The sequence below is a fragment of the Lepidochelys kempii genome, chromosome 3 (genome assembly GCF_965140265.1).
Source record: "Lepidochelys kempii isolate rLepKem1 chromosome 3, rLepKem1.hap2, whole genome shotgun sequence".
Taxonomy (NCBI): Eukaryota; Metazoa; Chordata; order Testudines; family Cheloniidae; genus Lepidochelys; species Lepidochelys kempii.
Genome location: NC_133258.1, coordinates 173,160,220 through 173,184,039, shown reverse-complemented (window position 1 = coordinate 173,184,039; position 23,820 = coordinate 173,160,220). Strand labels below are relative to the sequence as shown.

The window sequence follows — 23,820 nt, the reverse complement described above, 5'->3', positions numbered from 1 at the left end:
CCTCAAAATTGGCATCAGCCAACCAAATGAAAAAAAGTCATATTTGGCCAGCAAAGCTTGCTGGTTTGTGATACTCACCTGAAGTGAAGTGGAGTGGGAGGAGGAGGATCACAACTCTGAAGCAAAGGTGTCTTGGGACCTCAGAGACATGGGAGGAGTGACTGCAGACAGGACCAACAAGTGATCCAGCTCATTTGTGGGCCCAGAACAAGGCCAGAATCGGTGTTCTCAAGGTAGTCAGCACCAGGGGTGCCAAAATTGCTGGTGCCACAGTACTGGAGCCCCCACGTGCCTCAACATTGAGGATAGCAACAACCTCCACTGAACCATCTGTGGCGTCGATTGCATCAGTGCCGAGGGAGGGCCTAGCACCAAAGAACCTTGTACTGTCTCCAGTTCTGTGTCCATACCAACCCCTGGGGTGCTGCCTGGTGCAATGCCAAAGTGCCATCGCAGTTTTCAGTCTTGCAAAGTCTTGGACCAGCAGCAAGGATGGAACTGAAAGGCAGAATAGAGGTCTGCTGCAACATGGTATGCTGACATCACTTTCTCACTGTCGGTACCGGCATCATTCCTGTAAGTACCGGACTTGATGGATGCCTGGAAGCCAGCAACAGAGTTGACAGTACTGAGTGTCTGCCCTTCCTACCCTGTACTGAGGAAGGGTCAGAGGCACCCGTGTATTGGAGCCAGCACCAGACTTGCCCTGTGACCTGGAGCACTCACAATCTGTCTTATGTGACCTCTTCTTTGGCACTGACAATGGAGAACAATTCCTGTACCTCTTTGGAGAAAGTTCCACCCCAAAATGGGAGGCAGCAGCACTTTCATACCCCGAGGGTTATCTGCAGCCCAAAGAAGGCACTGGTACTGGGTCAGGCCTTATGGCCTGTTCAAGAAGATGCTGCTTAAGGCAAAAGTCCCAAGCCCTCTTTCTGAACAAGCTACAGATCGATCGGCACTCTTTAAGGTGGGCTTTGCCAAGGCAGACCAGGCACTGCGTGTGTGTGTGGGGGGTCACCACTGGGAATTGCCACTCCTCATGAAGGGCAGTGCTTGAACCTTGGAGAGGGTATCACTGGGAAACACTTCCACTACCACTATACTATATCCTATAACTTTTACTCTAACACTATTAACTATGTGCAATAAAACTAGGCTCAGGAGGTAAATTATGAGGTTGTGAAGCAACAACCATACAGGGCTCCGACTCCAGCAGATGGGTGGTTAGAAGGAACTGAAGGGAGGTTGTTGCAGCGCCACCTCATATAGCCGGGGGAGGGGCTACAGGCACGAGGCATAAGTGCCATCCCTCTATGGGCCCTGCTAGGAAAAAGTCTCCACCTCTGGCTCGCGGAACACACACTCGTCTACATGTACTCTAAGAAGAATGTGGCTTGTGGTGTTAATGTGGCTCTGGTTCCCCTTTGGCTCATCTTGAGAAGCAGCACTTGACAGTGACTAACTTTAAAAAAATAATAATAAAAAAAATACATCAGTGTTTATCTACCATTACCACACAAGTGCAGATACTGCAGTTATGTCCCTCTAATAATTTGAGTAGGAAATAAATAATTGCAGTATCTCAGATACCAGCATAACTTGGTAAACGTTTATTACTATTATTTTTAGATAGGTACCACTCTATCTGCATACAATCAACATAAGAACGGCCAGATTGGGTCATACCAAAGGTTCATCTAGCCCAGTATCCTGTTTTCCGACAGTGCCAATGCCAGATGCCCCAGAGGGAATGAACAGAACAGGTAATCAAGTGATCCATCTCCTGTCACCCATTCCCAGCTTCTAGCAAACAGAGCTCAGGACACCATCCCTGTCCACCCTGGCTTGTAGCCATTGATGGACCTATCCTCCATGAATTTATCGAGTTCTTTTATGAACCCTGTTATATAGCCTTTGCCTTTACATCCTCCAGCAAGGAGTTAAAAGGTTGACTGTATGTTGTGTGAAAAAACACTTTGTTTGTTTTAAACCTGCTGCATATTAATTTCATTTGGTGATCCAAAGTTCATGTGTTATGAGTAAATAACACTTCCTTATTTACTTTCTGCACACCAATCATGATTTTATACACCTCAATCATATCCCCCCTTAGTTGTCTCTTTTCCAAGTTGAAAAGTCCCAGTCTTATTAATCTCTCCTCATACGGAAGCTGCTCCATACCCCTAATAATTTTTGTTGCCCTTTTCTGAGCCTTTTCCAATTCCAATATATCTTTTTTGAGATGGGGCGACATCTGCATGCAGTATTCAAGATGTGGGCATACCAGGGATTTATATAGAGGCAATATGATATTTTCGGTCTTATTATCGATCCCTTTTTCAATGATTCCCAACACTCTGTTAGCTTTTTTGATTCCGCCGCACACAAGGCTAAACTCCTTTTAATCAAGCATGATATCCCCTAGTAATAAAAGAGGTGGCTCATGATCATACATTTAGATCTATCTGTAGCTCTGGATACCATTGGAAAGATTTTACTGGAATTGTCTGCAATCCCTACCTGAATACAGTCCAAATGGTTAACTTTTGAAGGGATCCTAGAAGGCAATTTCAAGCAAACACCTGCCCAGAAGCTGAGTTGGAGGTAGTTTGCTTTGAGGGATTGTCCTTTTTTTGTTTAAAATACTGCATTGTAATTATATCCACATGCTTGTAGATGGGTAACAGAACTCATTTTAGAAGGAAAGGCACAAGTTAAGTTTTGTATATCTAATTTTGTTGTTGGCGCTTCCATTTTTTATGTCATTTCAGTCCAGGACGACCTGACACCTTAAAAGGAAATGTAGGACTTGTGAAGTTGATTCATATTGTGTCTGTTAAAACTTCAAAGTTCTCTCCCATTTTCTGTTTTTAAATGAACAAGTGTAAAACTAAAATTTGGAGTACATTTTCCATTAACTAAATAGTAAATGTCACAGTTTAAAGTGGACGCAACAAGCTCTTTCAAAAGTATCACCTGTGGCTGAATCCACATTCCACACGGATCCAAAATTCCCATTGACTTCGTTATGAATTTTTAATTACCAAAATTGCAGGATTTGGCCTTTGAGGATCCAACACATTTTTCTTACTTCATACTAAATGATCAGATCAATGACTGGGGCTAATGGCATGAGTAGGCTCTCAGCTGAAGTTTTCCCCTCAAAACTCACTTCATGCATGGTGTCCACAAGAAGTTAGCCAACTGGCAAGGTGGGTCAGCATTTGGAGTATTGATGACTTAAATACTTTGAGTGTGTCATTTCTCCTTTCCTACTTATGCTGCTTCTCTTATATTGTGAGCTCCACAGCACAGGGACTCTTGTCTTTGTATGCATGGATATGGACCGATGTTATTGCAATACGTTAGCAGCAATAACCACAAATTCTTCAAAATTTAGCATTAGTGTTTGTGTCAAGATTCCTGATAACCAAAGTTACCATAAAGTTAATATGCACTTTGGCCCAATCTGCAAAGGCTGACTCATGCGTAAGCACATGAGTAGCTCCACTAAAGTCAAGAGGAGTACTTGTACACGTAAATGTAAACATTCCTTTCCAGGAATGGGGTCATAGTGTAGCAACAGTTGCATTAGTTTCTTATTGTTTTATTCCTTATTTCATTTTATATGCTTAACCAAGACACCTGATTATTTTATTTTCATAGTTAAATCAAAACTATCAGATCCAGACAATACAATCTCCAGTGCACTCCATGACAAGCTACAAGCTATCTGAAAACATTCACATATGAAGCAAGCAAAGTGAGTTGTACTTCTTTAGCATGAACACAAATTTCTTAAGTGGGAATGACACTTCGCCCCATGAGGAGTCCATGCACAATTCTCTTCATCCTTGTCTCAGGATATTTCCATTATGGTATTGTTAGAAGAATACAATAAAAATCACATTTGTTAGTTAGCTGCCCAACGCAGCTTTAGATTGAATAAATGAACAAATTAGTGATTAGAGTAAGCAATGTCAGACCTCTAGCTTTTTTTCACACCAAGGTGGAAGTCAAAGATGAGCATGTTTTTCAACTACTTTGACACTATAAAAGAAAACCAAGTTATTTTGAGATCACAACCACTTTAGAGGCATGTTCACTAAAAGAATAATTCTGGGTATGCTGAGGTGTGATAAATAGGCTGTAAAGTGATTTAAAAATAGCGATTAATCGTGTGATTTAAAAAATTAATCTTGATCAATCATGCAATTAATTGAGCAGTTAAACAATAGAATACCATTTATTTAAATATTTTTGGATCTTTTCTACATTTTCAAATATATTGATTTCAATTACAACACAGTACAAAGTGTACAGTGCTCACTTTATATTTTGGATTACGAATATTTGTACAGTAAAAACAAAAAAGTATTTTTCAATTCACCTAATACAAATACTGTAGTGCAATCTCTTTACCATGAAAGTTCAACTTACAAATGTAGAATCATGTACGAAAAAAATAACTGCATTAAAAAACAAAACGATGTACAACTTTAGAGCCTACGAGTCCACTCAGTCCTTCTTCAGCCAATCACTCAGACAAACAAGTTTGGCTACAATTTGCAGGAGATGCTTCTTGTTTAAAATGTCACCTGAAAGTGAGAATAGGCGTTTGCATGACACTGTTGCAGCTGGCTTTGCAAGATATTTACATGCCAGATGTACTAAAGATTCATGTCTCTTCATGCTTCAACCACCATTCCAGAGGACATGCATCCATGCTGATGATGGGTCCCGCTCAATAACAAAGCAGAGCGGACCAATGCATGTTCATTTTTATCATCTGAGTCAGATGTCACCAGCAGAAGGCTGATTTTCTTTTTTGGTGGTTCGGGTTCTGAAAGGATGCTTCACACCTCATCCCTCAGATTTTGGAGGGCACTTCAGATTCTTAAACCTTGGGTCAAGTGCTGTAGCTATCTTTAGAAATCTCACATTGGTACCTTCTTTGCATTTTGTCAAAACTGCAGTGAAAGTGTTCTTAAAACAAACATGTGCTGGGTCATCATCCAAGACTGCTACAACATGAAATATATGGCAGAATGCGGGAAAAACAGAACAGGGGACATACAACTCTCCCCCAAAGAGTTCAGTCAGAAATTTAATTAATGTATTTTTTTTTTAAAGGAGCATCATCTGCATGGAAGCATGTCCTCTGGAATGGTGGCCAAAGCGTGAAGGGGCATAAAAATATTTAGTGTATCTGGCATGTAAACACCTTGCTACGCTGGCTACAAAAGTGCCACGCGACCACCTATTCTCACTGTTAGGTGACATTGTAAATAAGAAGTAGGCAGCAGTATCTCCCGTAAATGTAAACAAACTTGTCTTAGAGATTGGCTGAACAAGAAGTAGGACCGAGTGGACTTGTAGTCTCTAAAGTTTTACATTGTTTTGTTTTTGAGTGCAGTTATATAACAAAAAAAAATCTATATTTGTAAATTGCACTTTCACGATACAGAGACTGCATTATGGTACTTGTATGAAATGAATTGAAAAATACTATTTCTCTTGTTTATAATTTTGACAGTGCAAATATTTGTAATCAAAACAAATAATACAAAGTGAGCAGTGTACACTTTGTATTCTGTGTTATAATAGAAATCAATATATTTGAAAATGTAGAAAAAATTCCAAAAATATTTAATACATTTCAATTGGTATTCTATTGTTTAACAGTGCAATTAATCACGATTAAATTTTTCAGTTAATCGTGTGAGTTAACTGCGATTACTTGACAGCCCTAGTGACAAAACATATCTGGTGTCCAAGTCACAGTCAGAGCTTAAGGCCAGAAAGGACCCCAGATCATCTAATCTTCTGCCACCAACCAGCAAGCACACACTAAACCCAACAACCAAAAGCACAAGAACGTCTAATGGCATAATTCCTGAAAAAGCAGATGCATAAACATCTGTATCTGAGGGAAAGGACGACCTATTTTACATTTGTGAAGTAGTTGTATGGACTAACGCACTGTCTTGCAAAGCCTTCTACACATGCTTTACTTTACAGAAACTGAGTAGTCCTATTGACTTCAATAAGGCTATTCACAATACATTGTTAAGTATAAATATAAGTCACTGCAGAAATGGGGCCTATCAGAAGAAATGCAAGTTTTCCTACTGCAATGTAAAAAGGAATTAAAATTGCTAGTTAATCAATTGTTCAGGACAAAGATTGCATTCTACAAACAGATCTGACCAAAATAAAATAAAACAAAGCTTATAAAATTAAATGTTTTCTGGCCCAGAATCCGGGTCATGCTAAGAGCCATTCATGAACACTATGGCTGCACTTTTTCCTGACTAAGTTCAGGATTTGAAATTTATGTGAAACGCCTGTTTTAGAATCTCAACCTGGGAAACTGCTGGAAAGGATTAAGATCTCTTCTGAGAAAAATGGCCCTGATTATTGTGACAGACAGAAGTCTGCACAAATGGGCCAAATCTGGCATCAGATAAAATGGCTTCTGATTTGACAATGATGAGATGCAGGTATCTGTATTCCAGACTAAAACTTCATCCATGCAATTACAACAAGCTCTGCATCTGAAATAACAAAATTGTCGTCTTGTTATTCTCACCCTCTCCCACACCATTCTACTACAGTGTAAACATTTAATAGGTGGCCAAAATTAATTACTATTTACCTGTAACATCTTTGTGGAGATTTTTTATTTTTATTGCTAGAGAGTAACTTCTACCTAGTACTTCACCAGAAAGTATTAAACCACTGTTGGAAGCCACAGATTTAGCCTGAGATTGTCAAGCTGTTACATTTGGACAGTTTGTCTCAATTTTGCAGATGCAGCTGGGGATCTTCCATGAATTTATGGCTAAAATTCAAATCCTGATCACTTTTTTTTGTTTTTAAACTCCATCTGATGTTCTTATCAGACTTGATTTCACACTCTCCAAACTCTAGAATAATAGGTAAAATTACAACTAAACTAAGGTGAAAGCTTGATGGCAGTTACAAAGCCAAATTCATCCCACTGTTTGTACCATTCTGTGACAGAAGTACCTATTCAGAGATTTTTGGTTTTGTATGTCACCAAAGGACTAACCCTGAAGTCTTGTCATTGTCAATATACATATATAGGCAGCAAAACCAAAAGTGAATATTTAAAATTACACAAAAGCAAAGATAATCAAACTTTCTACCTTTTCGGAATAAATCCTTTCTGCACAAAATAGCAGTGTATCACACAGTTTTAGCAATCCTTTATTGAAGATAACAAGTTGGTTATGTTCACTGTATTGTATGAAACATCACAATATCATACTGGGAAGGTACTATCAGTACAGGGTTGGACCAGAGAGGACAGTCTGAACAATAAACCATTTTGCATTCTTCATTCCCTATCTTTTAACAACCCCAAAAACCCAGCAAAGGGACAAATATCTGTTAACATCATCATTTAGAACAATTTAACTTACAAGGCTAAAATCTAATGAATAAATAAAATATATTGTGGCAATAATCCTCTCTAGAACAAAAAACAAAACAAAACAAAAAAAAATCAGATACACAATGAATCAAAATGATTGGGAAAGCTGCCCATAGGCACCAGTGAGCGTGTGTGTGTGTTTTTACAGACTCAGCATGGGGATAAAGTTACAGAAAAATAGCATGAATTCCATTTCACACAAAACCAGTTGATGACTGTCATTAGCTTAAACTACACACAAGGGCAATTACATCCTCGCTGAAACACAGTTTAAACAAATAGGAAAATGTTTACAAGGCATCCACAGCATGTAAAGCATGTACAGATGGATACATTCATTGTTTCCCCTCCCCAATAGCTTTTTTTTTTTTTTTTTGATAAATACTTTACTCTTCTCCGTTTTTAGCATCTACTGGACTCAATACATGCACAACTCAAAAGAATTCAGAAAAAAAATCAAGGTTATTGCAAAAATAGAATTAAACTAAGAATCTTCAAGTACCTTACATGACAGCCACTCTGTACCATGCCCATTGTTTATAAAATGAAAGGTCACTGAACCCATGAAAATATCTCTAATATTTTCTTAGATTTAAAATAGATAATTTTAACTGTATTTATAGTAATCTCAAAGTGATAAATTTGAGCTTTGAAAATAATGCAAACAATTAAAAATTATATTCATATTACACAAGACTTCTGTCTGTATCTTAAGATGAAAAATTAGAGGAAACTATAGAAAACCACATGTGGAACAAAAATCACATTTTACATTATAATAAAGGCAAATTTTCAGCATTTAAAAAAAACCTGCAGCAGTGAGTGAGATGTCAAATTAAGTTACATCTAACCATAAATTAATCAGTTTGGTTTTAAAAGTTTTTTTTTCCTAGAAAGAGTTTAAGGATGTGTTGTACACGTGCGTAAAATTCTTATTAGTTTTAGACGCCTAAAATCTTCTTCTATTATTGCCAAATACATTTATCATCAAGCAAGCAGTAGGCAACATATCACAATTTGGACACTGTAGGGAAACCTAACAGTCTGGTAATACAGGTAAAACTGGAAATTAAAAAAAAAAAAAAATACAAATCCTATTCCATATTGCCCAACTGAAATTACTTCCAAGCCACAGAGCTGCAAAAGCCTTCCAACTTGGTAAAGTGAAATAAGTAATGTCTCATACAATTATTTGTACTCTTTCATGCTTATATGTTAAGTTTCGTTAAACCATAATGTATCTTCAGAGTACAACTACAATCCCATGCACCTCAGGTACATATATTGATCTGCTAAAAGAATCACTTTTTCCTTGGTTTTTAGGGCTAAAAGTTCAACAAAGATGGAGTCAGTATGCCTGAGGCTGGTAAAGATACTGTAATACAGGCAATACTAAGAGTGGCAATATCAGAAAACACAAAAATAAACAAGTGATGGAAAACTCTAATATCTTTCTGCCCATTTCACAAAATGTTGGAAATCCACCAAATTTTTTCCCTTGTATTGAAGAAAACTGATTAAGTTTTTTCCCCCAGAATCAAAAGCATTTTAGTAGATTTGTAAGGCTACCACGGATCTTCTAGATCTCCAGCACCCTACAGGAAAAGAAGAGGAAAAATATTAATACTCACCAATACAAAAAACTACATCCATAATTAATTGAATTTGAACAACATAATAAAGTGGAAAACGAGCAAGTAAAGAATGAAAGGAATGGCCACGTTTTCTATACTAATTTACACACATACACATAATCCCTTTTTCCATATATATCTCTGTCCCCAGAATCTCTGGAATTCATCTCTGGAAGCAGCATGATTAACTGATTAAAAGCTTAGCTATGCTTTTCTCTTACAGAACATATGAATGCAATAAAAATAATGCACTGCAATGAATATAAATAAAATCCTAAACAAATCACCTAGTGTATTATTCCATCAACCCATCAGCTAACCACTACTTTAAAAAAACAAAACAAAACAAAACCCATAAAAATCTGTGAAACACTAAGGGAGATTTCTGAACTCTTGAAAGATAATCCAAATTTAGCAAGAGGTTCCCACAGGATCTTACTCACTGAGGTAGTGAACTTTTATTTACACCTTTGCTGGATGATAAAAGCTATAATTTTGTGCAAGTGCTTCAATAACTGCAACCAAATATATAATAGGAACTGTGACAAAATACCTTTGTCACTGCTGACAATGGCATACTTTTGACAATGGCATTTCAGAAATAAACTACAGGCAGTTAGATTCACAGTAACATAGTAATACACGAATCTACTTAAATGTGTGTATGTGCATGTGTGTACACAATATGAAGAGGAATATCACAAAAAAGGTGGAATAGAACCTAAAATACAACAGCACGTTTACCTCAATTTTATTGCAGTGTTTAATTTAAAATTATGAAATATTGCTAGAACACAGATTAGAGTTATGATGATAAAAACTCCCAGCATATTTGTAGGAATAGCTAGTTTAATAAACAGTGTCACGATCTTTGTTGTCTGTTATTAACAGTAGCTACAAATATTTCCAAACCTTGACTAAATAATTAGTATTTCAAATGAACTTCCAAAAAGCTTGAGGTAGCATCATATCAACAAAATTACTTAAATAAAGTCAATATGCATACAGATATTATTCCACATCATATTTTTTATTTGGATGTAAACAAATTTTTAGAGCTTCACACTAAACACTAATTCTAAGTACATATTATTGTCTGATATACATTATGCTATAACCTATGGTATAGTGAAGGATACAGTTCTCTAGAAAATAAGTAAGATATTCACACTGAACAGAGGATACAGTCTAAATTGAAAGGACCATACAGTGAGGAAAACAAAAGTGGCATAACAAATCCTAAAACAAGTGAATAATTATTTTTGTAACTATGATAATGTGAACTATATACAATTAAAAAAAAAACCATGCAATATGTAGGATATTATGCTGTGAAATAATTCAATTAATAAATTTGAACAAAAGGTGTATTTGACTAAGATGCCAATTAATATATGTAATGTAAAGTATTAAAATTCAGCATTCACTAGGAATGCACTTACAACACAAAGAAAAACTCACTTTTGCATCTGTCAAAAATTCCTATCACTGGCGTCACAGGGTTTTAAAAAAAGTAAAACCTTAAGACTACCAACTACCAGTAATGTAGATGTCCTGCTTCCTGCTACACATAATATAAAACGTAATTACATTTTGTTTATTAATCCAAACTACAGTAAATAGTAACTTTTAAATTACTCAGAAAAGGAAGATTTTTCATATAAAAAGTCTGTACATATAAATGTAGGTACAAACAAACTAACTTTTTAGAACTGATGCAACGATGTGCTGACATATGAATACATTAGAACAGCTAGGTCAAGCTATCAAATCGACTGTGCGAAACACAAAGACATTACACCTGTTTATCACTCATCTCATTTCTCCCTGAATCTTCATTAGAGCTCTGCATTTCAGCAAGATGATTCTCAGATTCTGTTTGGGTGTCTGCCACTGGGTCACTGGGTCCAGCAAGATTATCAGAAGTAGATGCTGTAGCTGGTTCAGCAGTGCACTCTTCTCCCTGTATTTTAGCTAGCCTGTAACTAGTCAGCATCTCCTCCAGAAGGTGGCGGTAGTTGCCCCTATGATTAATTCTCATTTGCCTGAGAGCTTCCACCAATTTCCCCTGTGTTCCACTTTCCTCGGGTTCGCCAGGGTCCTTTTTTTAAGATTCAAGACCCCAAAATCAGTAGTTAAACTAGGATATTTTAGAATGATACATATATTTTAAAATACATTACATAAAAAGTCATTTCTGATTGAGGAAAAGATCTGAGCTTTATGCCCTCCTATGTATATATAAAAATACCTTAAGTTAGCAACATGCATCCTAAAATTAAGTTATTTGATCCATGTTTATTTATTTATTTTAGAATGGGCATTTAAGAAAATACCTTGTCTTTAAATTGCCTCTGTTATGACTTACAGTATTGACAAACATTTCAATCTACTTTATGCAAGGCACAAAGAACAATATCAAAAAGATGACCCCGGAATAAACTGGCCTTTAGTTCAAACTATGTCCTTTGATGCACATAGCTGTCTGGTTGACTTCAGTGAAAGCCAACTGTCACTGACTTCAGTGAAAGCCAAAGAATGAAGAACTCGGCCATTTAAATTTACACTAGCCACTGAGTCAATATCTTAAAATGTAAAGTACTACTGATTCAGTAGCAATATACACCCTATGTGAACAGCTTAATTAAAAAATGTTAACTGCCAACAATGGATGCTGTAGTATCAGAATTCACTTAACTGATAAGCATTGCAAAATAAAAATCCTTTGACATTTGAAATCTGATTTTCTTCATGTGTACAATGCAGCGGATAGAGGGCCAAGCTATTGCCAATCAGCATCACAAAGATACTGTTTCACAAAAACTCCAATGATCTAGCAATTCTTCTTCCCTCAGATGCTGTCAGAAAAATGAATATCCAGAATATCTAGCTAAAGCCAAAGCCAACAACCTAAATTTAGGCACCCATCTTGAATTGTGTCCTAAGATGTGGGAAGGAATCCTCCCTCCACCTAAGCTGCAGAAGTGTTGCAGACCACTTCAACCAAATGGACAAAGCAAACCAAAAAAACCTCTTCTTAGTCTGTGATGGTGATTAGTGTGCCTTTGCGAGGGTAAAAAGTTGCATGGATCTGAGGTCCAAACTGGCTATTTTAAGTTCTGGATCAGTGCCAAAACAACTCTGTTGCTTTGAGGGACCAGAAGATATTTTAATTATTGATGCCTCACAAACTATCACGCTAAAAATAGTAGCTAGATATCACTGAAAGGCTGGTGAGTCTCACTACAAATGACATTAAAGGCAAATCATCCTGATTGCCATTCATGCTTTCCAACTGCCTCCTTCAATTCTTATCTGATTTTAGAGGCCCCTATTCTTGAGAGCTTTCAGAGCTGTAATCAACATTGTAAGCTATCTGAAAACTTGGAATCCTAACCTTACAAATGTTGAACGATATCTAATTCTAGGGGGTTCATGAAAATATTGGCTGCCATAACATATTATCTCTTTTCTACCCTTCAATTCCAATAATCGAATAACTTGGTTTTGAAGTGTGGGTGTAATTTTCAAAATTTGTTGTTATTGAATATAAAACTGTAAAATATCTTTATTTCAGAGAACACAAAATGTTAATATTTGAAACTCCACTGAGGCTTCCTGTCCTGTGAAATTTGAAACACTTTCCCCAGGTGGCTAGTACTGACAGTTCACATTTCTACATTCAAGGGAAGCCAGCTGCAATGGCCCAAGCCATGGCTACAATAAGGGACTATAGGAACACAGATACAGTGCAATAGCTATGTTAGCACAACCCTGTAGTGTAAATGAAGCCTACAGAGACGGAAGGGGTTTTTTCATTATGGTAGGAATACCACCTACCCAAGCAATGATAAGCTAGGCTGACAGACACATTCTTCAATCAATCTAGCAGCATCTACATCAGGCATAGCTATGTCACTCAGGTGTGGATTTTTCACACCCCAGAATGCTGTAGCTACATCAATCTAGTGTAGACTGCGCCCGAATCAGTACATAGTGTAAGTATAAAGAAGAACTGAAAAATACAGCCATTTAAAAAAAAAATAGAGTATCTGAGAACAATCCAACCTCTTTTTTAAATTAATAAAATAACTACTCTTCCTATTACATTTTAGCTAGCCTCTAATGATTTTTTCTGGTAGTACTGTAACCCTCTTCAAATATTTTTTATCCTTTAGCTACAGCATTGAGAAAATCAAATGCAAGTTAGGAGAACTACATTATACTATTCATTTAGATGGCAAATCTTTTGGTGCAAGGGTCTATTACATGTTGGGCACTGAGCACTATATAGCACCACATACATTTATAGCGCTATTAAGGAGCAGATCTCGTCTCCGCCTTCCTATCTATGGGGATCCTTGTCTACAGCAGAAATGGTGGAATTACTACACAAGAGTGCTACACAGGGGTTCCTGGTAACCAGACATGCCTCTAGGGATCAGTGATGAGCCAGAGCTCCTAATTACTCCACTCCACACCATGTAAGAGCGCACTGGAGCCCAGTGACTACTGCATCTTGGAGGCTCCAATACTACCCACAAAACAACCCTGCAACATTACAGGGAGGATTCCTTCCTCCACAGATCTCTTCCAGTACAGTGCAAGCATATATAGGCTGTGCACTGTGTTAAGGATTTGCTCCTAAGTTATTATATAACAGAAATATATTTCAGAAATTAAACAGTTACCACAGAAAGTGCACTACACCCGAGGACAAAATTCTTGAGCTTGACTACAATTTAAATAAAAGCCTTTATACTTGTGAGAAATATAAATAAATTTGTATTCTGAAAAAAATAATTGATAAAAGATGCTTTCTGAAAATTCTTGATTCATCAAGCTATAAAGATCACTGTCATCAAATGAAGATTACTTTTTTTTTATTTAAGCTGTTCACACTACAGTATATTGTTACAACCTAGACATCCGCTCAACTGCAATAATTCATATAAATACCTTTTACTTTATAATTTCATCAGTTCAGGTTTTATCCCACACCATATATTTTGTTGACTGTACATTAAAATATGCAATGCAAATCACATCTATATATAATGACTATCAATACAGTACAAATTAATTATATGGAATGTTGATAAATATATTATGTATCACTGAATGAATGATTGAAGATTTCTGAATGTTGTCATAAGTAAGGAGTTTCAAAGACTGTTACAGCAATATTGCATATAGAAAAATATTAAACAGATGTAAACATTTTTCTTAGTATATGTAAGAACACAGTTCACCAAAATAGGGTCAGACTCTCAGCAGTGTAAAATCAGTGCAGCTACAGACTGTGCAAATTAACACTAGCTGTGGATCTGGCCCATAATTTTTAATATAAAGCTCTGCTTTTGCTATAACATGACATACTGGGAGCACTGTGATATTTCATTTTGAAACACACTTTACAAGCCACCACCAACTGGGTGTGTTGTATGTATCCAGCCCTCTGCTTTGGTATCTGATTGAACGCAGGTTTGCAGGGGCACTCCAGTTATGCTATCACAATATAGAGAAGAACAGAAGCATTTTAACTAATAATGGAATTATTCCTTCTTCAGTTTTCTTGTCTAAGCATCTAGCTCAGGAGACTGAAGGACAGTCCAGTGGCTAGGGGAGCGAGTTTAACAGTGACCTAGAGCAGTGTTTCTCAATGACCGGTCCATGGACCAGAGTTCGTCCCTGCCTGACACAGTTTAGGAAGGCAGCAAGCCAGTCCCTGGTATCAAAAAGGTTGCGAAACACTGACCTAGACTATCAGGTTCAGCACAGCACATGAACTACTAGACTCAGCCTCTCTTAACGAGAAAGGAAAGTAAGTACCTTTCCTCTACTGAGGTACTATAAAGAGGTGTCAGCTCTGGCAGCACTGAATTTTCTCCTCCCTTTATGTCTTTCTGGGACATATGAGCCAAGGACAGAGAAGGGAAATAATGCTGTTGCCAAATGAAGTAGATATTCCTATCAGAGGATTAAACCCGATCCTTTACCTAGTGTGGCTGATGCATTAAACTGCAGTCTCAGGTCTAAGTGACTTCTTGGGCTATCAGCCATCCTCCAATACTCAAAGATCACAGAGATTTCCCTTAATATAGGGATTTAATTCAATTCTAGCAGAAAAGAAAACTATATTTACATAGCTCAAAAAGTGCATTGCACTGTATTGTCCACACTTTTTGCATAATACGGTATTCAGTGTAAATATAACCTTTAATAGTAAGCCTGCCCTCCCTTTGTTTTTACTATGCCCGCCAGATCTGCATTTGTGCAAGAATTAAACAATTAGTTTAATAAAATACAAATAGATAATATTTAAGCACTAATGAAGCAGGTCCAAGACATTTCCTGAGATTCTAAGTAGCTGAGAGAATGCTTAACATATTTGTTTACTGTGGTTTTTACCTTTGTGGAGCTACACAAATTATAACAATTTGGTCCTTTGTGTTTTCCTTTGAAAGTCTTGCTCTGTCACAAATATGCTGCAGCAACATCAGGCATTTATAATTATCTGACAGAGGAGCCAGATTTTTTCTTTTCATTGCAAATGTTCTGAATTGGGTGCTTTAATTAATCCTAAACATTTCCATTTTTGGAAGTGGGTAAAAAGACACTGAGGCACAGAGAAAATGTAGTATTCCAACTGTTAGGAGTCATGGTGGGTTGGGTGGATGCATTGTCTTGCAGGACTGAGGAAACAGCAGATGTTTGAGGATACTTTGGAAGGAACTGTGGCACACTTTGAAGGGGTTAAGGATGTAAAATTTAACTGTAACCTTTATGATCCAAGACAAAAAAATAATAACAAACCACAAATTTTAATTTTTAAAAAGACAGATGTGACAATGAAACCATTAGCTATTTATCTGTATTGTGATAGCACACAAAGGCACAAATCAGAATCAAGGCCCCCAACTGTGCTAGGCTCTATAAAGACACATAGAAAGACAGTTCCTGCCCTGAAGAGCTTGCAATCTAAGGCCATATCTACACAAGAAAGTTTTACAGTAACTTTATTGCTGGCATACAGCTGCCAACATAGCAATTGCACATGCACTCTTAAGACAACACACCATATCAAGGTAACAGCCAACAGAAGGGAAGTAGATGGAGTGAGGCAAGAAAGACAGTGATAACAATAAGATAATGTAATTACAGAGGCTAGTTATATGCACAACTAGATTCAGAATAATTTCGAAGTAGTTAAAATAAATAAATAAAATCTGACATCCCTACCCACCCTCTCACCAGAGCCTTCACTTGCCAACTGAATTGTTTTTAGGCATCTCATGCATGCATGGTTCCTGGGGACCATTTAGAGAACAGGGTAGCAGCTCTACAAATTAGCTTAGGGAGTGAACCCTGTGGGTAAGAGGCAACATTTCGCGAAGCAATGAGTAATTATCCACTTTTTGAAAGTTACTCTCTAAACAAGTAAAAAAAAAAAATTGTTAGTCTCCTAGACATGAAGTCTCTAAACCAATCTGTCACTATGGAGCTGACTGACATAGAATGACTGCTACAATTACTTTGTAAAACAGATGTTAAAAAAGTGTAAATTGTAAATTTCACATTTATTCCTTACTCAGTCCAGTAACGTAGTAATTTAAACAGTTACAGAAACCCACTATATTTCATAGTGTTGTATTTTTGTGTGTGTAATTTAATGTTTAAAGATTTGAAAGCTCAACTGTCCAGGAGTTGAACAGATAGGTGTAAATAATTCATTTAAAAAATTAAATCAGGAATGAACAAAGAATTTGTTACTTTCAATCAAGTGTAAATTATACTGTTCTAGGCCATTTCACAAAAGATCTTCAAAACTGAAATACACTAATCTTCACTGGAATCATCTGTGCAACATGCTAAAAAAGCATAGCCAGTATCACTACCATGACCCTTTTCACTTAGTGCACACTCAACAGAAATCTTCTAAATGAATATGATTCTTACAAGGACACAGAATTTGACACTAGATTTTCAAGTACAGGGCACGTAACAAAATTTCAATCTCATTACTTACTTCAAAGCCAGAGTACATTTAAACTAACAACAGCTCCTAAAGTAAGTCCCCATATTGTGGCTCCATGGTCTTGAATGAAAAGCAGAAGCAGTCATTTATATTAAAAATTAATCAATCAGAACTAGGTATCATACACAAATCACTGTCCCTTTAACAATAAAGTTCTAGAACAGTGATGTACAATTAAAATATATATCAAATATTTAAACACATACATACTTAAATACAGGTTACTTAAATTTTGTTCTGTACGCCACCTGCATTGAAGTATTATGGTTTCCTCATTATTAGTGAAGCCTAAGACCCCAAAGTAAAACTTACCCCATCATTCTCTCTGTGTGGATTCAGCCTGTTATACACAGCTTCTATAATATTACGCCTAAAAATGAAAAAAAAAATGTAATATAGCATAAAAATGCCGTACAAATTTGAACACCCTACCACTCAAATGAAGAGAGATATTTCATGTCTAAACTTCTGTTTGTCTACCCTGCATATAAAGAGTTCAGTTAATGGTAACGAAGGATTTTTCAAGGCTTAGGTTTGTATGCAACCGACGTTTCCCTATTCTGAATTTTTGCTTCCCAGCCCTCCTCTCCTCTCAGGTTTTTATCCCGCTACATCTTCAGAGTTGCTTGAACATTTCAGAAATTCCCACTATGTACATGCAGAATGTCCCAGGTGTTATTATAGGAGTTCTGGGATAAATCCAAACTTTCGGCTTAGCCCAGCAGTCTAAGAATTCCTAAGGTGAGCTGCAATTCTTACCATAAACACACTGTGAAATGTGAAAATATATATTTTAAAATTGGTATATTTGAGTCTTATGCAGGGAAATGATGCCATGTATGGGAATCCCAATGCAGAAGATTGTAAACAGGTTTGTACCTTGGCTTAATAATGACTTAAACAACCAGAACAACAGTTCACTAAAATTCTCTCTTGGGCTCATACTGCCAGTCACACAAAAAAATTATTAGCAAAAAAACCTGGTGTCCCATCTATAGGCTTACAAAAAAACTGGTGTCTCACCATAGGCTTATCTCAGTTTTTCCTAATTTTAATTTTAAAAAACATTTCACAATATTAATAATGGAAAGTACTTTCTACCTTTCAAACTTTCAGGCTGACATGTTAAGCAAAATAGGTGCAATTTTTCTTCGAAGAGGCAAGCTACGCTGTCACTGACCCAAGTACACATTGGGCCCTGAAGCCAAAAGTTCAGAGTAGCATGAAAATTGCTCAATTTTCTATTTTATCACTTTCTATAGATAGTGAACAAATATAAAGAACTAAAAAGCAAAATATGCCAAATTTTATATCTTTACATGTAATTGTATGGGATGGTAAACCAATATGTTATGTATCAAAGTAGTCTGTTTTTTCCCCCTATTTGGGATGGAGTGGGGGGCTGGTAGTGGCAGAATAGAAAGCATTGCCTGTATTTTCTATAGTGCAGACAGTGAACTAGTTTAATGTATGAAAAACTGAGCAATTTTAAATGTTTTAGTAACTTAAGTTTGTATATCTTCTCTACTAAAGATAGCCAAGTCTTCAGTTAATGAAGAAACGTATTGTACTTATATTCAAAATTATAATTACTAAAAGCCATAAATTGTTCCAGCACCGTACTTACTTGCCCGCTAGACCACCCCCAGGTGGTAAATTTGGGATATTCTCTGCAGATAAAATGCGCATTACATGAGCAAGATCAGGCATTCCTTCCTCACCCGACTTCTCCATAATTTCTGGTTAAAACAAAAGAAGTCCTAATTATTAGTTAAAAATGAATCAGCTGCAAACAGTAAAATAAAATCCAAGGTACTATTACTTTAGCATGGAAAAAGATTTAAATTTCAAAATGAAAATTCTTACTTCCCCATTGTACATAAGCAACATTATTCATATGGTGGTATGTAGGCCCAGTTAGGATCGAGGCCTGTTGCAGTAAGTGCTCTGTAAACAGAATGCATTTCCAAATAACCAGATATATTTTTCTAAAACATTTTGGCAATCTGAAATTTTTGAATTGCTATGTATGTATACTATGTTACATGAATTCTTTGCAGAAAATAAAACAACTTTGGTTTATCTGTTAATTTACCTTAAGGACTGCTCATATGAAAAGTCAGAGCAGCTACAAGGCAAGGTCATACCACTTGCATCTATTATCAGGTATATGCAAATTACCATAAACAAAACACAAGGAGAATAAAAGCATCTGAACAGGGTGGGGACTTGTTGGAATAAAGGAGAGAGAGATACCTTAGATGTAAACAGGTTTTAGTGATTTTTAGGGCAGATCCAGAAAGCCTTATAGTCTCTTAAGAGACTGCTCTATGTACGTATCAAGCAGGTCTTTGTGAAAGACAGTGCTTTTAGCAAGATTAGCCTTTTAAAAGCTTTGCTCTTAAGAGGACAGCTTGTGTATCAAGGCAAACTGCATAACTGTCCTTCTAGACCTTATACAAGGTATGCTGATCACTTGCACTCTGCGCATAACTACAAGAAATCCATAAATATTTCCCAATGTTCTGCTATAGTAAAGGACAGCTTCTCTTCAGATTTCTTTAATTGGAAGGAATTCCTTTTGGGGTATGCCTACATTATCTGTCTCCTTAGCAGTAGCCTGGTGCACTAGGCTTTGTCTTATCTTCCTAAAAATTGTGCTTTTTGTGGAAGGGAGAACAGCATAAGAATGCAATTTTTCCTTCTTCTGAAAATAAGAAATCAGAGATTTCTTGGATCCATGTTGCTTGATTTTCTTGAACCTACTGAAGGAGGCCACAGAAGTCCCAAAGGAGATCGGATAGGTGAGTGAGGCTTCCACAAAGAGAGTGTGAGGGACTGGTAGGTCTCCTCAGAAAGGTGAGATACACCGGGGGGGGGGGGGGTGTTAGGGACGACCCAAACAGCTCATGCATCTTCTGCTTTCTGTTGACCTTGGAGAACAGTGCTGTCCCACCAAAGACTCAGCATTGCTGCACCTGACAGGTTGAAAATTTGTTCCAACAACAGGAGGGAACCTGATGGGGTCTGGGATACAGTTTGGAGCCCTACTGAGCACTGCTGTTTCAAGGAATGGGAGATCAGTCCAGGTGGAAAGAATACTAGGGGAAGCAGACTAAGCTACATTGCAGAGACTGATCAAACAGAAGTGGTCACTGTACCTGGAGACTCGGCAGATTGACAAACCCTACTCAAACCACTCTTTAGCTGGGAAATGCTTGTAGCTGGTAACAGACAACACACAACTGCTGTTGCACCTCACTGAAGAATCCCACCACCGACTGTGAATCAATATGGAGAAGAAGAAACTGCTGACCAGAAACTGGGTCCCACAGGTGTGGAATGGGACCCAGGAGAGAAGGCAGCAGAAAAAAGAACCACCCAAGAAAAATATTCTAAGTGATTAGATGAGAAAAACTATTGAAGGTGCTAGTTTGCTGCTGGAGGCAGAAAAACTGGCATTTAGATTCCAGCCCTGGATTTTAAAAGGCCAAAGTTAGAGCCTAGAAAAGAGAAATTTTTACATACTTCTCTCCAGATAGGAATTGGCAAGATTTAGGCAGAAGTGGCTCTGGACTGACAGAGGAACACTTCAAGGGAACAGAAGAGACAGTATGAAAAAACAGAGCACATAAAAATAAATACTTCAACCATAAAAATGGTTATATAGTAGACAAGAAAAAAATTATACCATGCTACTGTCTTCAGAGATACTTGTAAAATCCTAAAAACAAAAACACTGTAGTAATGATTACACAAATATAATGAGGTGGCGAGGTTTTGCTGATGGCACCACTTTTAGTAGCTTCTGGAAAATGCTCCTTGATCCCTGTTTGCCCACTGTGGCTCATGTCTCTTATTAATACCAAAGATGGCAGTAGCTCACTTAGATGACGAGTTTTTGGAACACAGACATTCTAAAATTCTATTTGTGGAATGATGTTCAATTAAATATGTTTTGTATAAAATGTTGGCAAGGGGTCAGCAAGTTCTTGGTATTCTTGTCAGCAAGTTAAGGAAGTATGGGCTGGATGAATGCACTACAAGGTGGGTAGAAAGCTGGCTAGATTGTCGGGCTCAACGGGTAGTGATCAATGGCTCCATGTCTAGTTGGCAGCCGGTATCAAGTGGAGTACCCCAAGGGTCAGTCCTGGGGCCAGTTTTGTTCAATATCTTCATAAATGATCTGGAGGATGGTGTGGATTGCACTCTCAGCAAATTTGCGGATGATACTAAACTGGGAGGAGTGGTAGATACGCTGGAGGGGAGGGATAGGATACAGAAGGACCTAGACAAATTGGAGGATTGGGCCAAAAGAAGTCTGATGAGGTTCAATAAGGATAAGTGCAGGGTCCTGCACTTAGGACGGAAGAACCCAATGCACAGCTACAGACTAGGGACCGAATGGCTAGGCAGCAGTTCTGCGGAAAAGGACCTAGGGGTGACAGTGGACGAGAAGCTGGATATGAGTCAGCAGTGTGCCCTTGTTGCCAAGAAGGCCAATGGCATTTTGGGATGTATAAGAAGGGGCATAGCGAGCAGATCGAGGGATGTGATCGTTCCCCTCTATTCAACATTGGTGAGGCCTCATCTGGAGTACTGTGTCCAGTTTTGGGCCCCACACTTCAAGAAGGATGTGGATAAATTGGAGTGAGTCCAGCGAAGGGCAACAAAAATGATTAGGGGACTGGAACACATGAGTTATGAGGAGAGGCTGAGGGAGCTGGGATTGTTTAGCCTGCAGAAGAGAAGAATGAGGGGGGATTTGATAGCTGCTTTCAACTACCTGAAAGGGGGTTCCAAAGAGGATGGCTCTAGACTGTTCTCAATGGTAGCAGATGACAGAACGAGGAGTAATGGTCTCAAGTTGCAGTGGGGGAGGTTTAGATTGGATATTAGGAAAAACTTTTTCACTAAGAGGGTGGTGAAACACTGGAATGCGTTACCTAGGGAGGTGGTAGAATCTCCTTCCTTAGAGGTTTTTAAGGTCAGGCTTGACAAAGCCCTGGCTGGGATGATTTAACTGGGAATTGGTCCTGCTTTGAGCAGGGGGTTGGACTAGATGACCTTCTGGGGTCCCTTCCAATCCTGATATTCTATGATTCTATGAGAGCAGGCCTGGTTGGCAAGGAGACTGGGATTGGAATGAGAAACCTGAGAAGTGAGATGGGAACAAGGAGCCAGAGGTGGGGAAGAGACTGGACTGATCCAAGGATAGGTTGGGTCATGCTTGGAGGAATGGGCAGAAGAGTCTGTGCCCATCAGAGAACACTTCCCTCTAGAGTGGGAATGGAACCCAAGATTCTTGAGTTTCACCATTCCTCTACTATCAGCAAACATCTGTGAAACTCTCTGGGAAAGCGTCCCATCCCTTCTAGTGTTGGTCCACAGAGGATGACAACCTACTACTGCCATCAGTTCAAGTGCCAAAAGTCTGTGCAGTGAATCTAAAGGTTCCCAACCCTGCTGCTGACCTATGTGGGTGTCAGTATGTTGTCACATGATGGAATCTGTTTTTTCAGTTTGCTTTTTAAAAATGTAGGAAATCACACACACACACTCTCTCTCTATCTGAAAACAACATTTTTAGACTGTAAACTCAAGCACTCAAAAACTAGGAAATGCCAGAATTAAGGTTGCTTGTGCAACCTCAATTTGGCTTTCTTCTACGTATGCACTATGGTACAGTTTAATTAAATGATCACATATTATCTTTTCCACAGAACTGCTGCTCCATTGTTCTTTTAGGTTTTTGTGTGGTAGAGTATACATATACTCTACCAACAGATTTTAGAAGCAAGGCATTTCAGCCACAGGTAGGAGACTTGATGTTTCTTGCCTATTTTCACCTCATGCCAAATTCCAGATGGATTGGTAATGTACAGGATATACTAGATTAAAAAAACGGAAGCATTTAAAGTTTCTAGCTATGTGTACATTAAAAGGGAACAAACAGTAATGAACTGAACACAAACAGAATATAGCTGTACAATAAATTATTAGATATATCTGAGGAAAAAAACCACATTTCCACTCCTCAAGCAGGAACTAAAAAAAGTTAAAGTTATGATTATCTACCAACATTTTCTGTAACAGCCGTTTTACTTTCTAACGCACTTTACACTGGCTAGTAGGCTTTGAATTGGGCCAAGAGAAAAGCTATTTTTTATGATTAGTGGGAGAAAATAACCTTACTAATCAAGTTCCTGGTGAAATTAACTATCTACTGCTTCTGTTCCTGCTGCGGAATTGAATTATTTAATCCACATTATTTAGTACTTGAAACATTCTCTTTTCAACTAAGTCAGCTCAGTGCTGGAAAACCTGAGAACAAAGAATTTAAAAGTAAAACAGAACATGGGTATTACTTTTGTTACATGCTAGCCTGTAATATACATGCACGTTATGGTCTTATGGTTATTGGCAACTTCACTGTACAGAAAGTAACTCAAAGTATAGTTTTGAACTAGGAGTAATTCATTATTGACCACACTTCGTGTAAACTTATACAGGACAATTTTATAGCATCACTCTAGTTTTAAAAAGTGACTGCATAAAAACAGCATCTTTCTGGTAAGATTTTGTTTTGTTTTTTGGTATATTCAGAGTAAGATCCTTTGTATTCCCACAGACCCAACCTAGCTAAGGCTGAGTAAGTTGGAATCTATTCTGTCTCGTACATCAAC

The 23,820-nt window shown here is 37.6% G+C and overlaps 1 protein-coding gene across 3 annotated transcripts in view; it reads right to left on the bottom strand.

Annotated features, from left to right (window-relative positions):
- Positions 1–7,208: 7,208 nt before the first annotated feature.
- Positions 7,209–23,820, bottom strand: part of PPM1B (protein phosphatase, Mg2+/Mn2+ dependent 1B) — a 29,047-nt gene continuing 12,435 nt past the window's right edge. For 2 of the 3 annotated variants that reach the window (XM_073339101.1, XM_073339100.1), the window contains exons 3-6: positions 18,762–18,873; positions 17,447–17,504; positions 10,898–11,197; positions 7,209–9,057 (exon numbers count right to left, since the gene is read on the bottom strand). In XM_073339101.1, coding sequence (XP_073195202.1) covers positions 9,028–9,057; positions 10,898–11,197; positions 17,447–17,504; positions 18,762–18,873 — 500 coding nt within the window. In that variant the 3' untranslated portion in view covers positions 7,209–9,027. The remainder of the gene's footprint in view (positions 9,058–10,897; positions 11,198–17,446; positions 17,505–18,761; positions 18,874–23,820) is intronic. The other variant, XM_073339102.1, reaches the window with a different exon arrangement.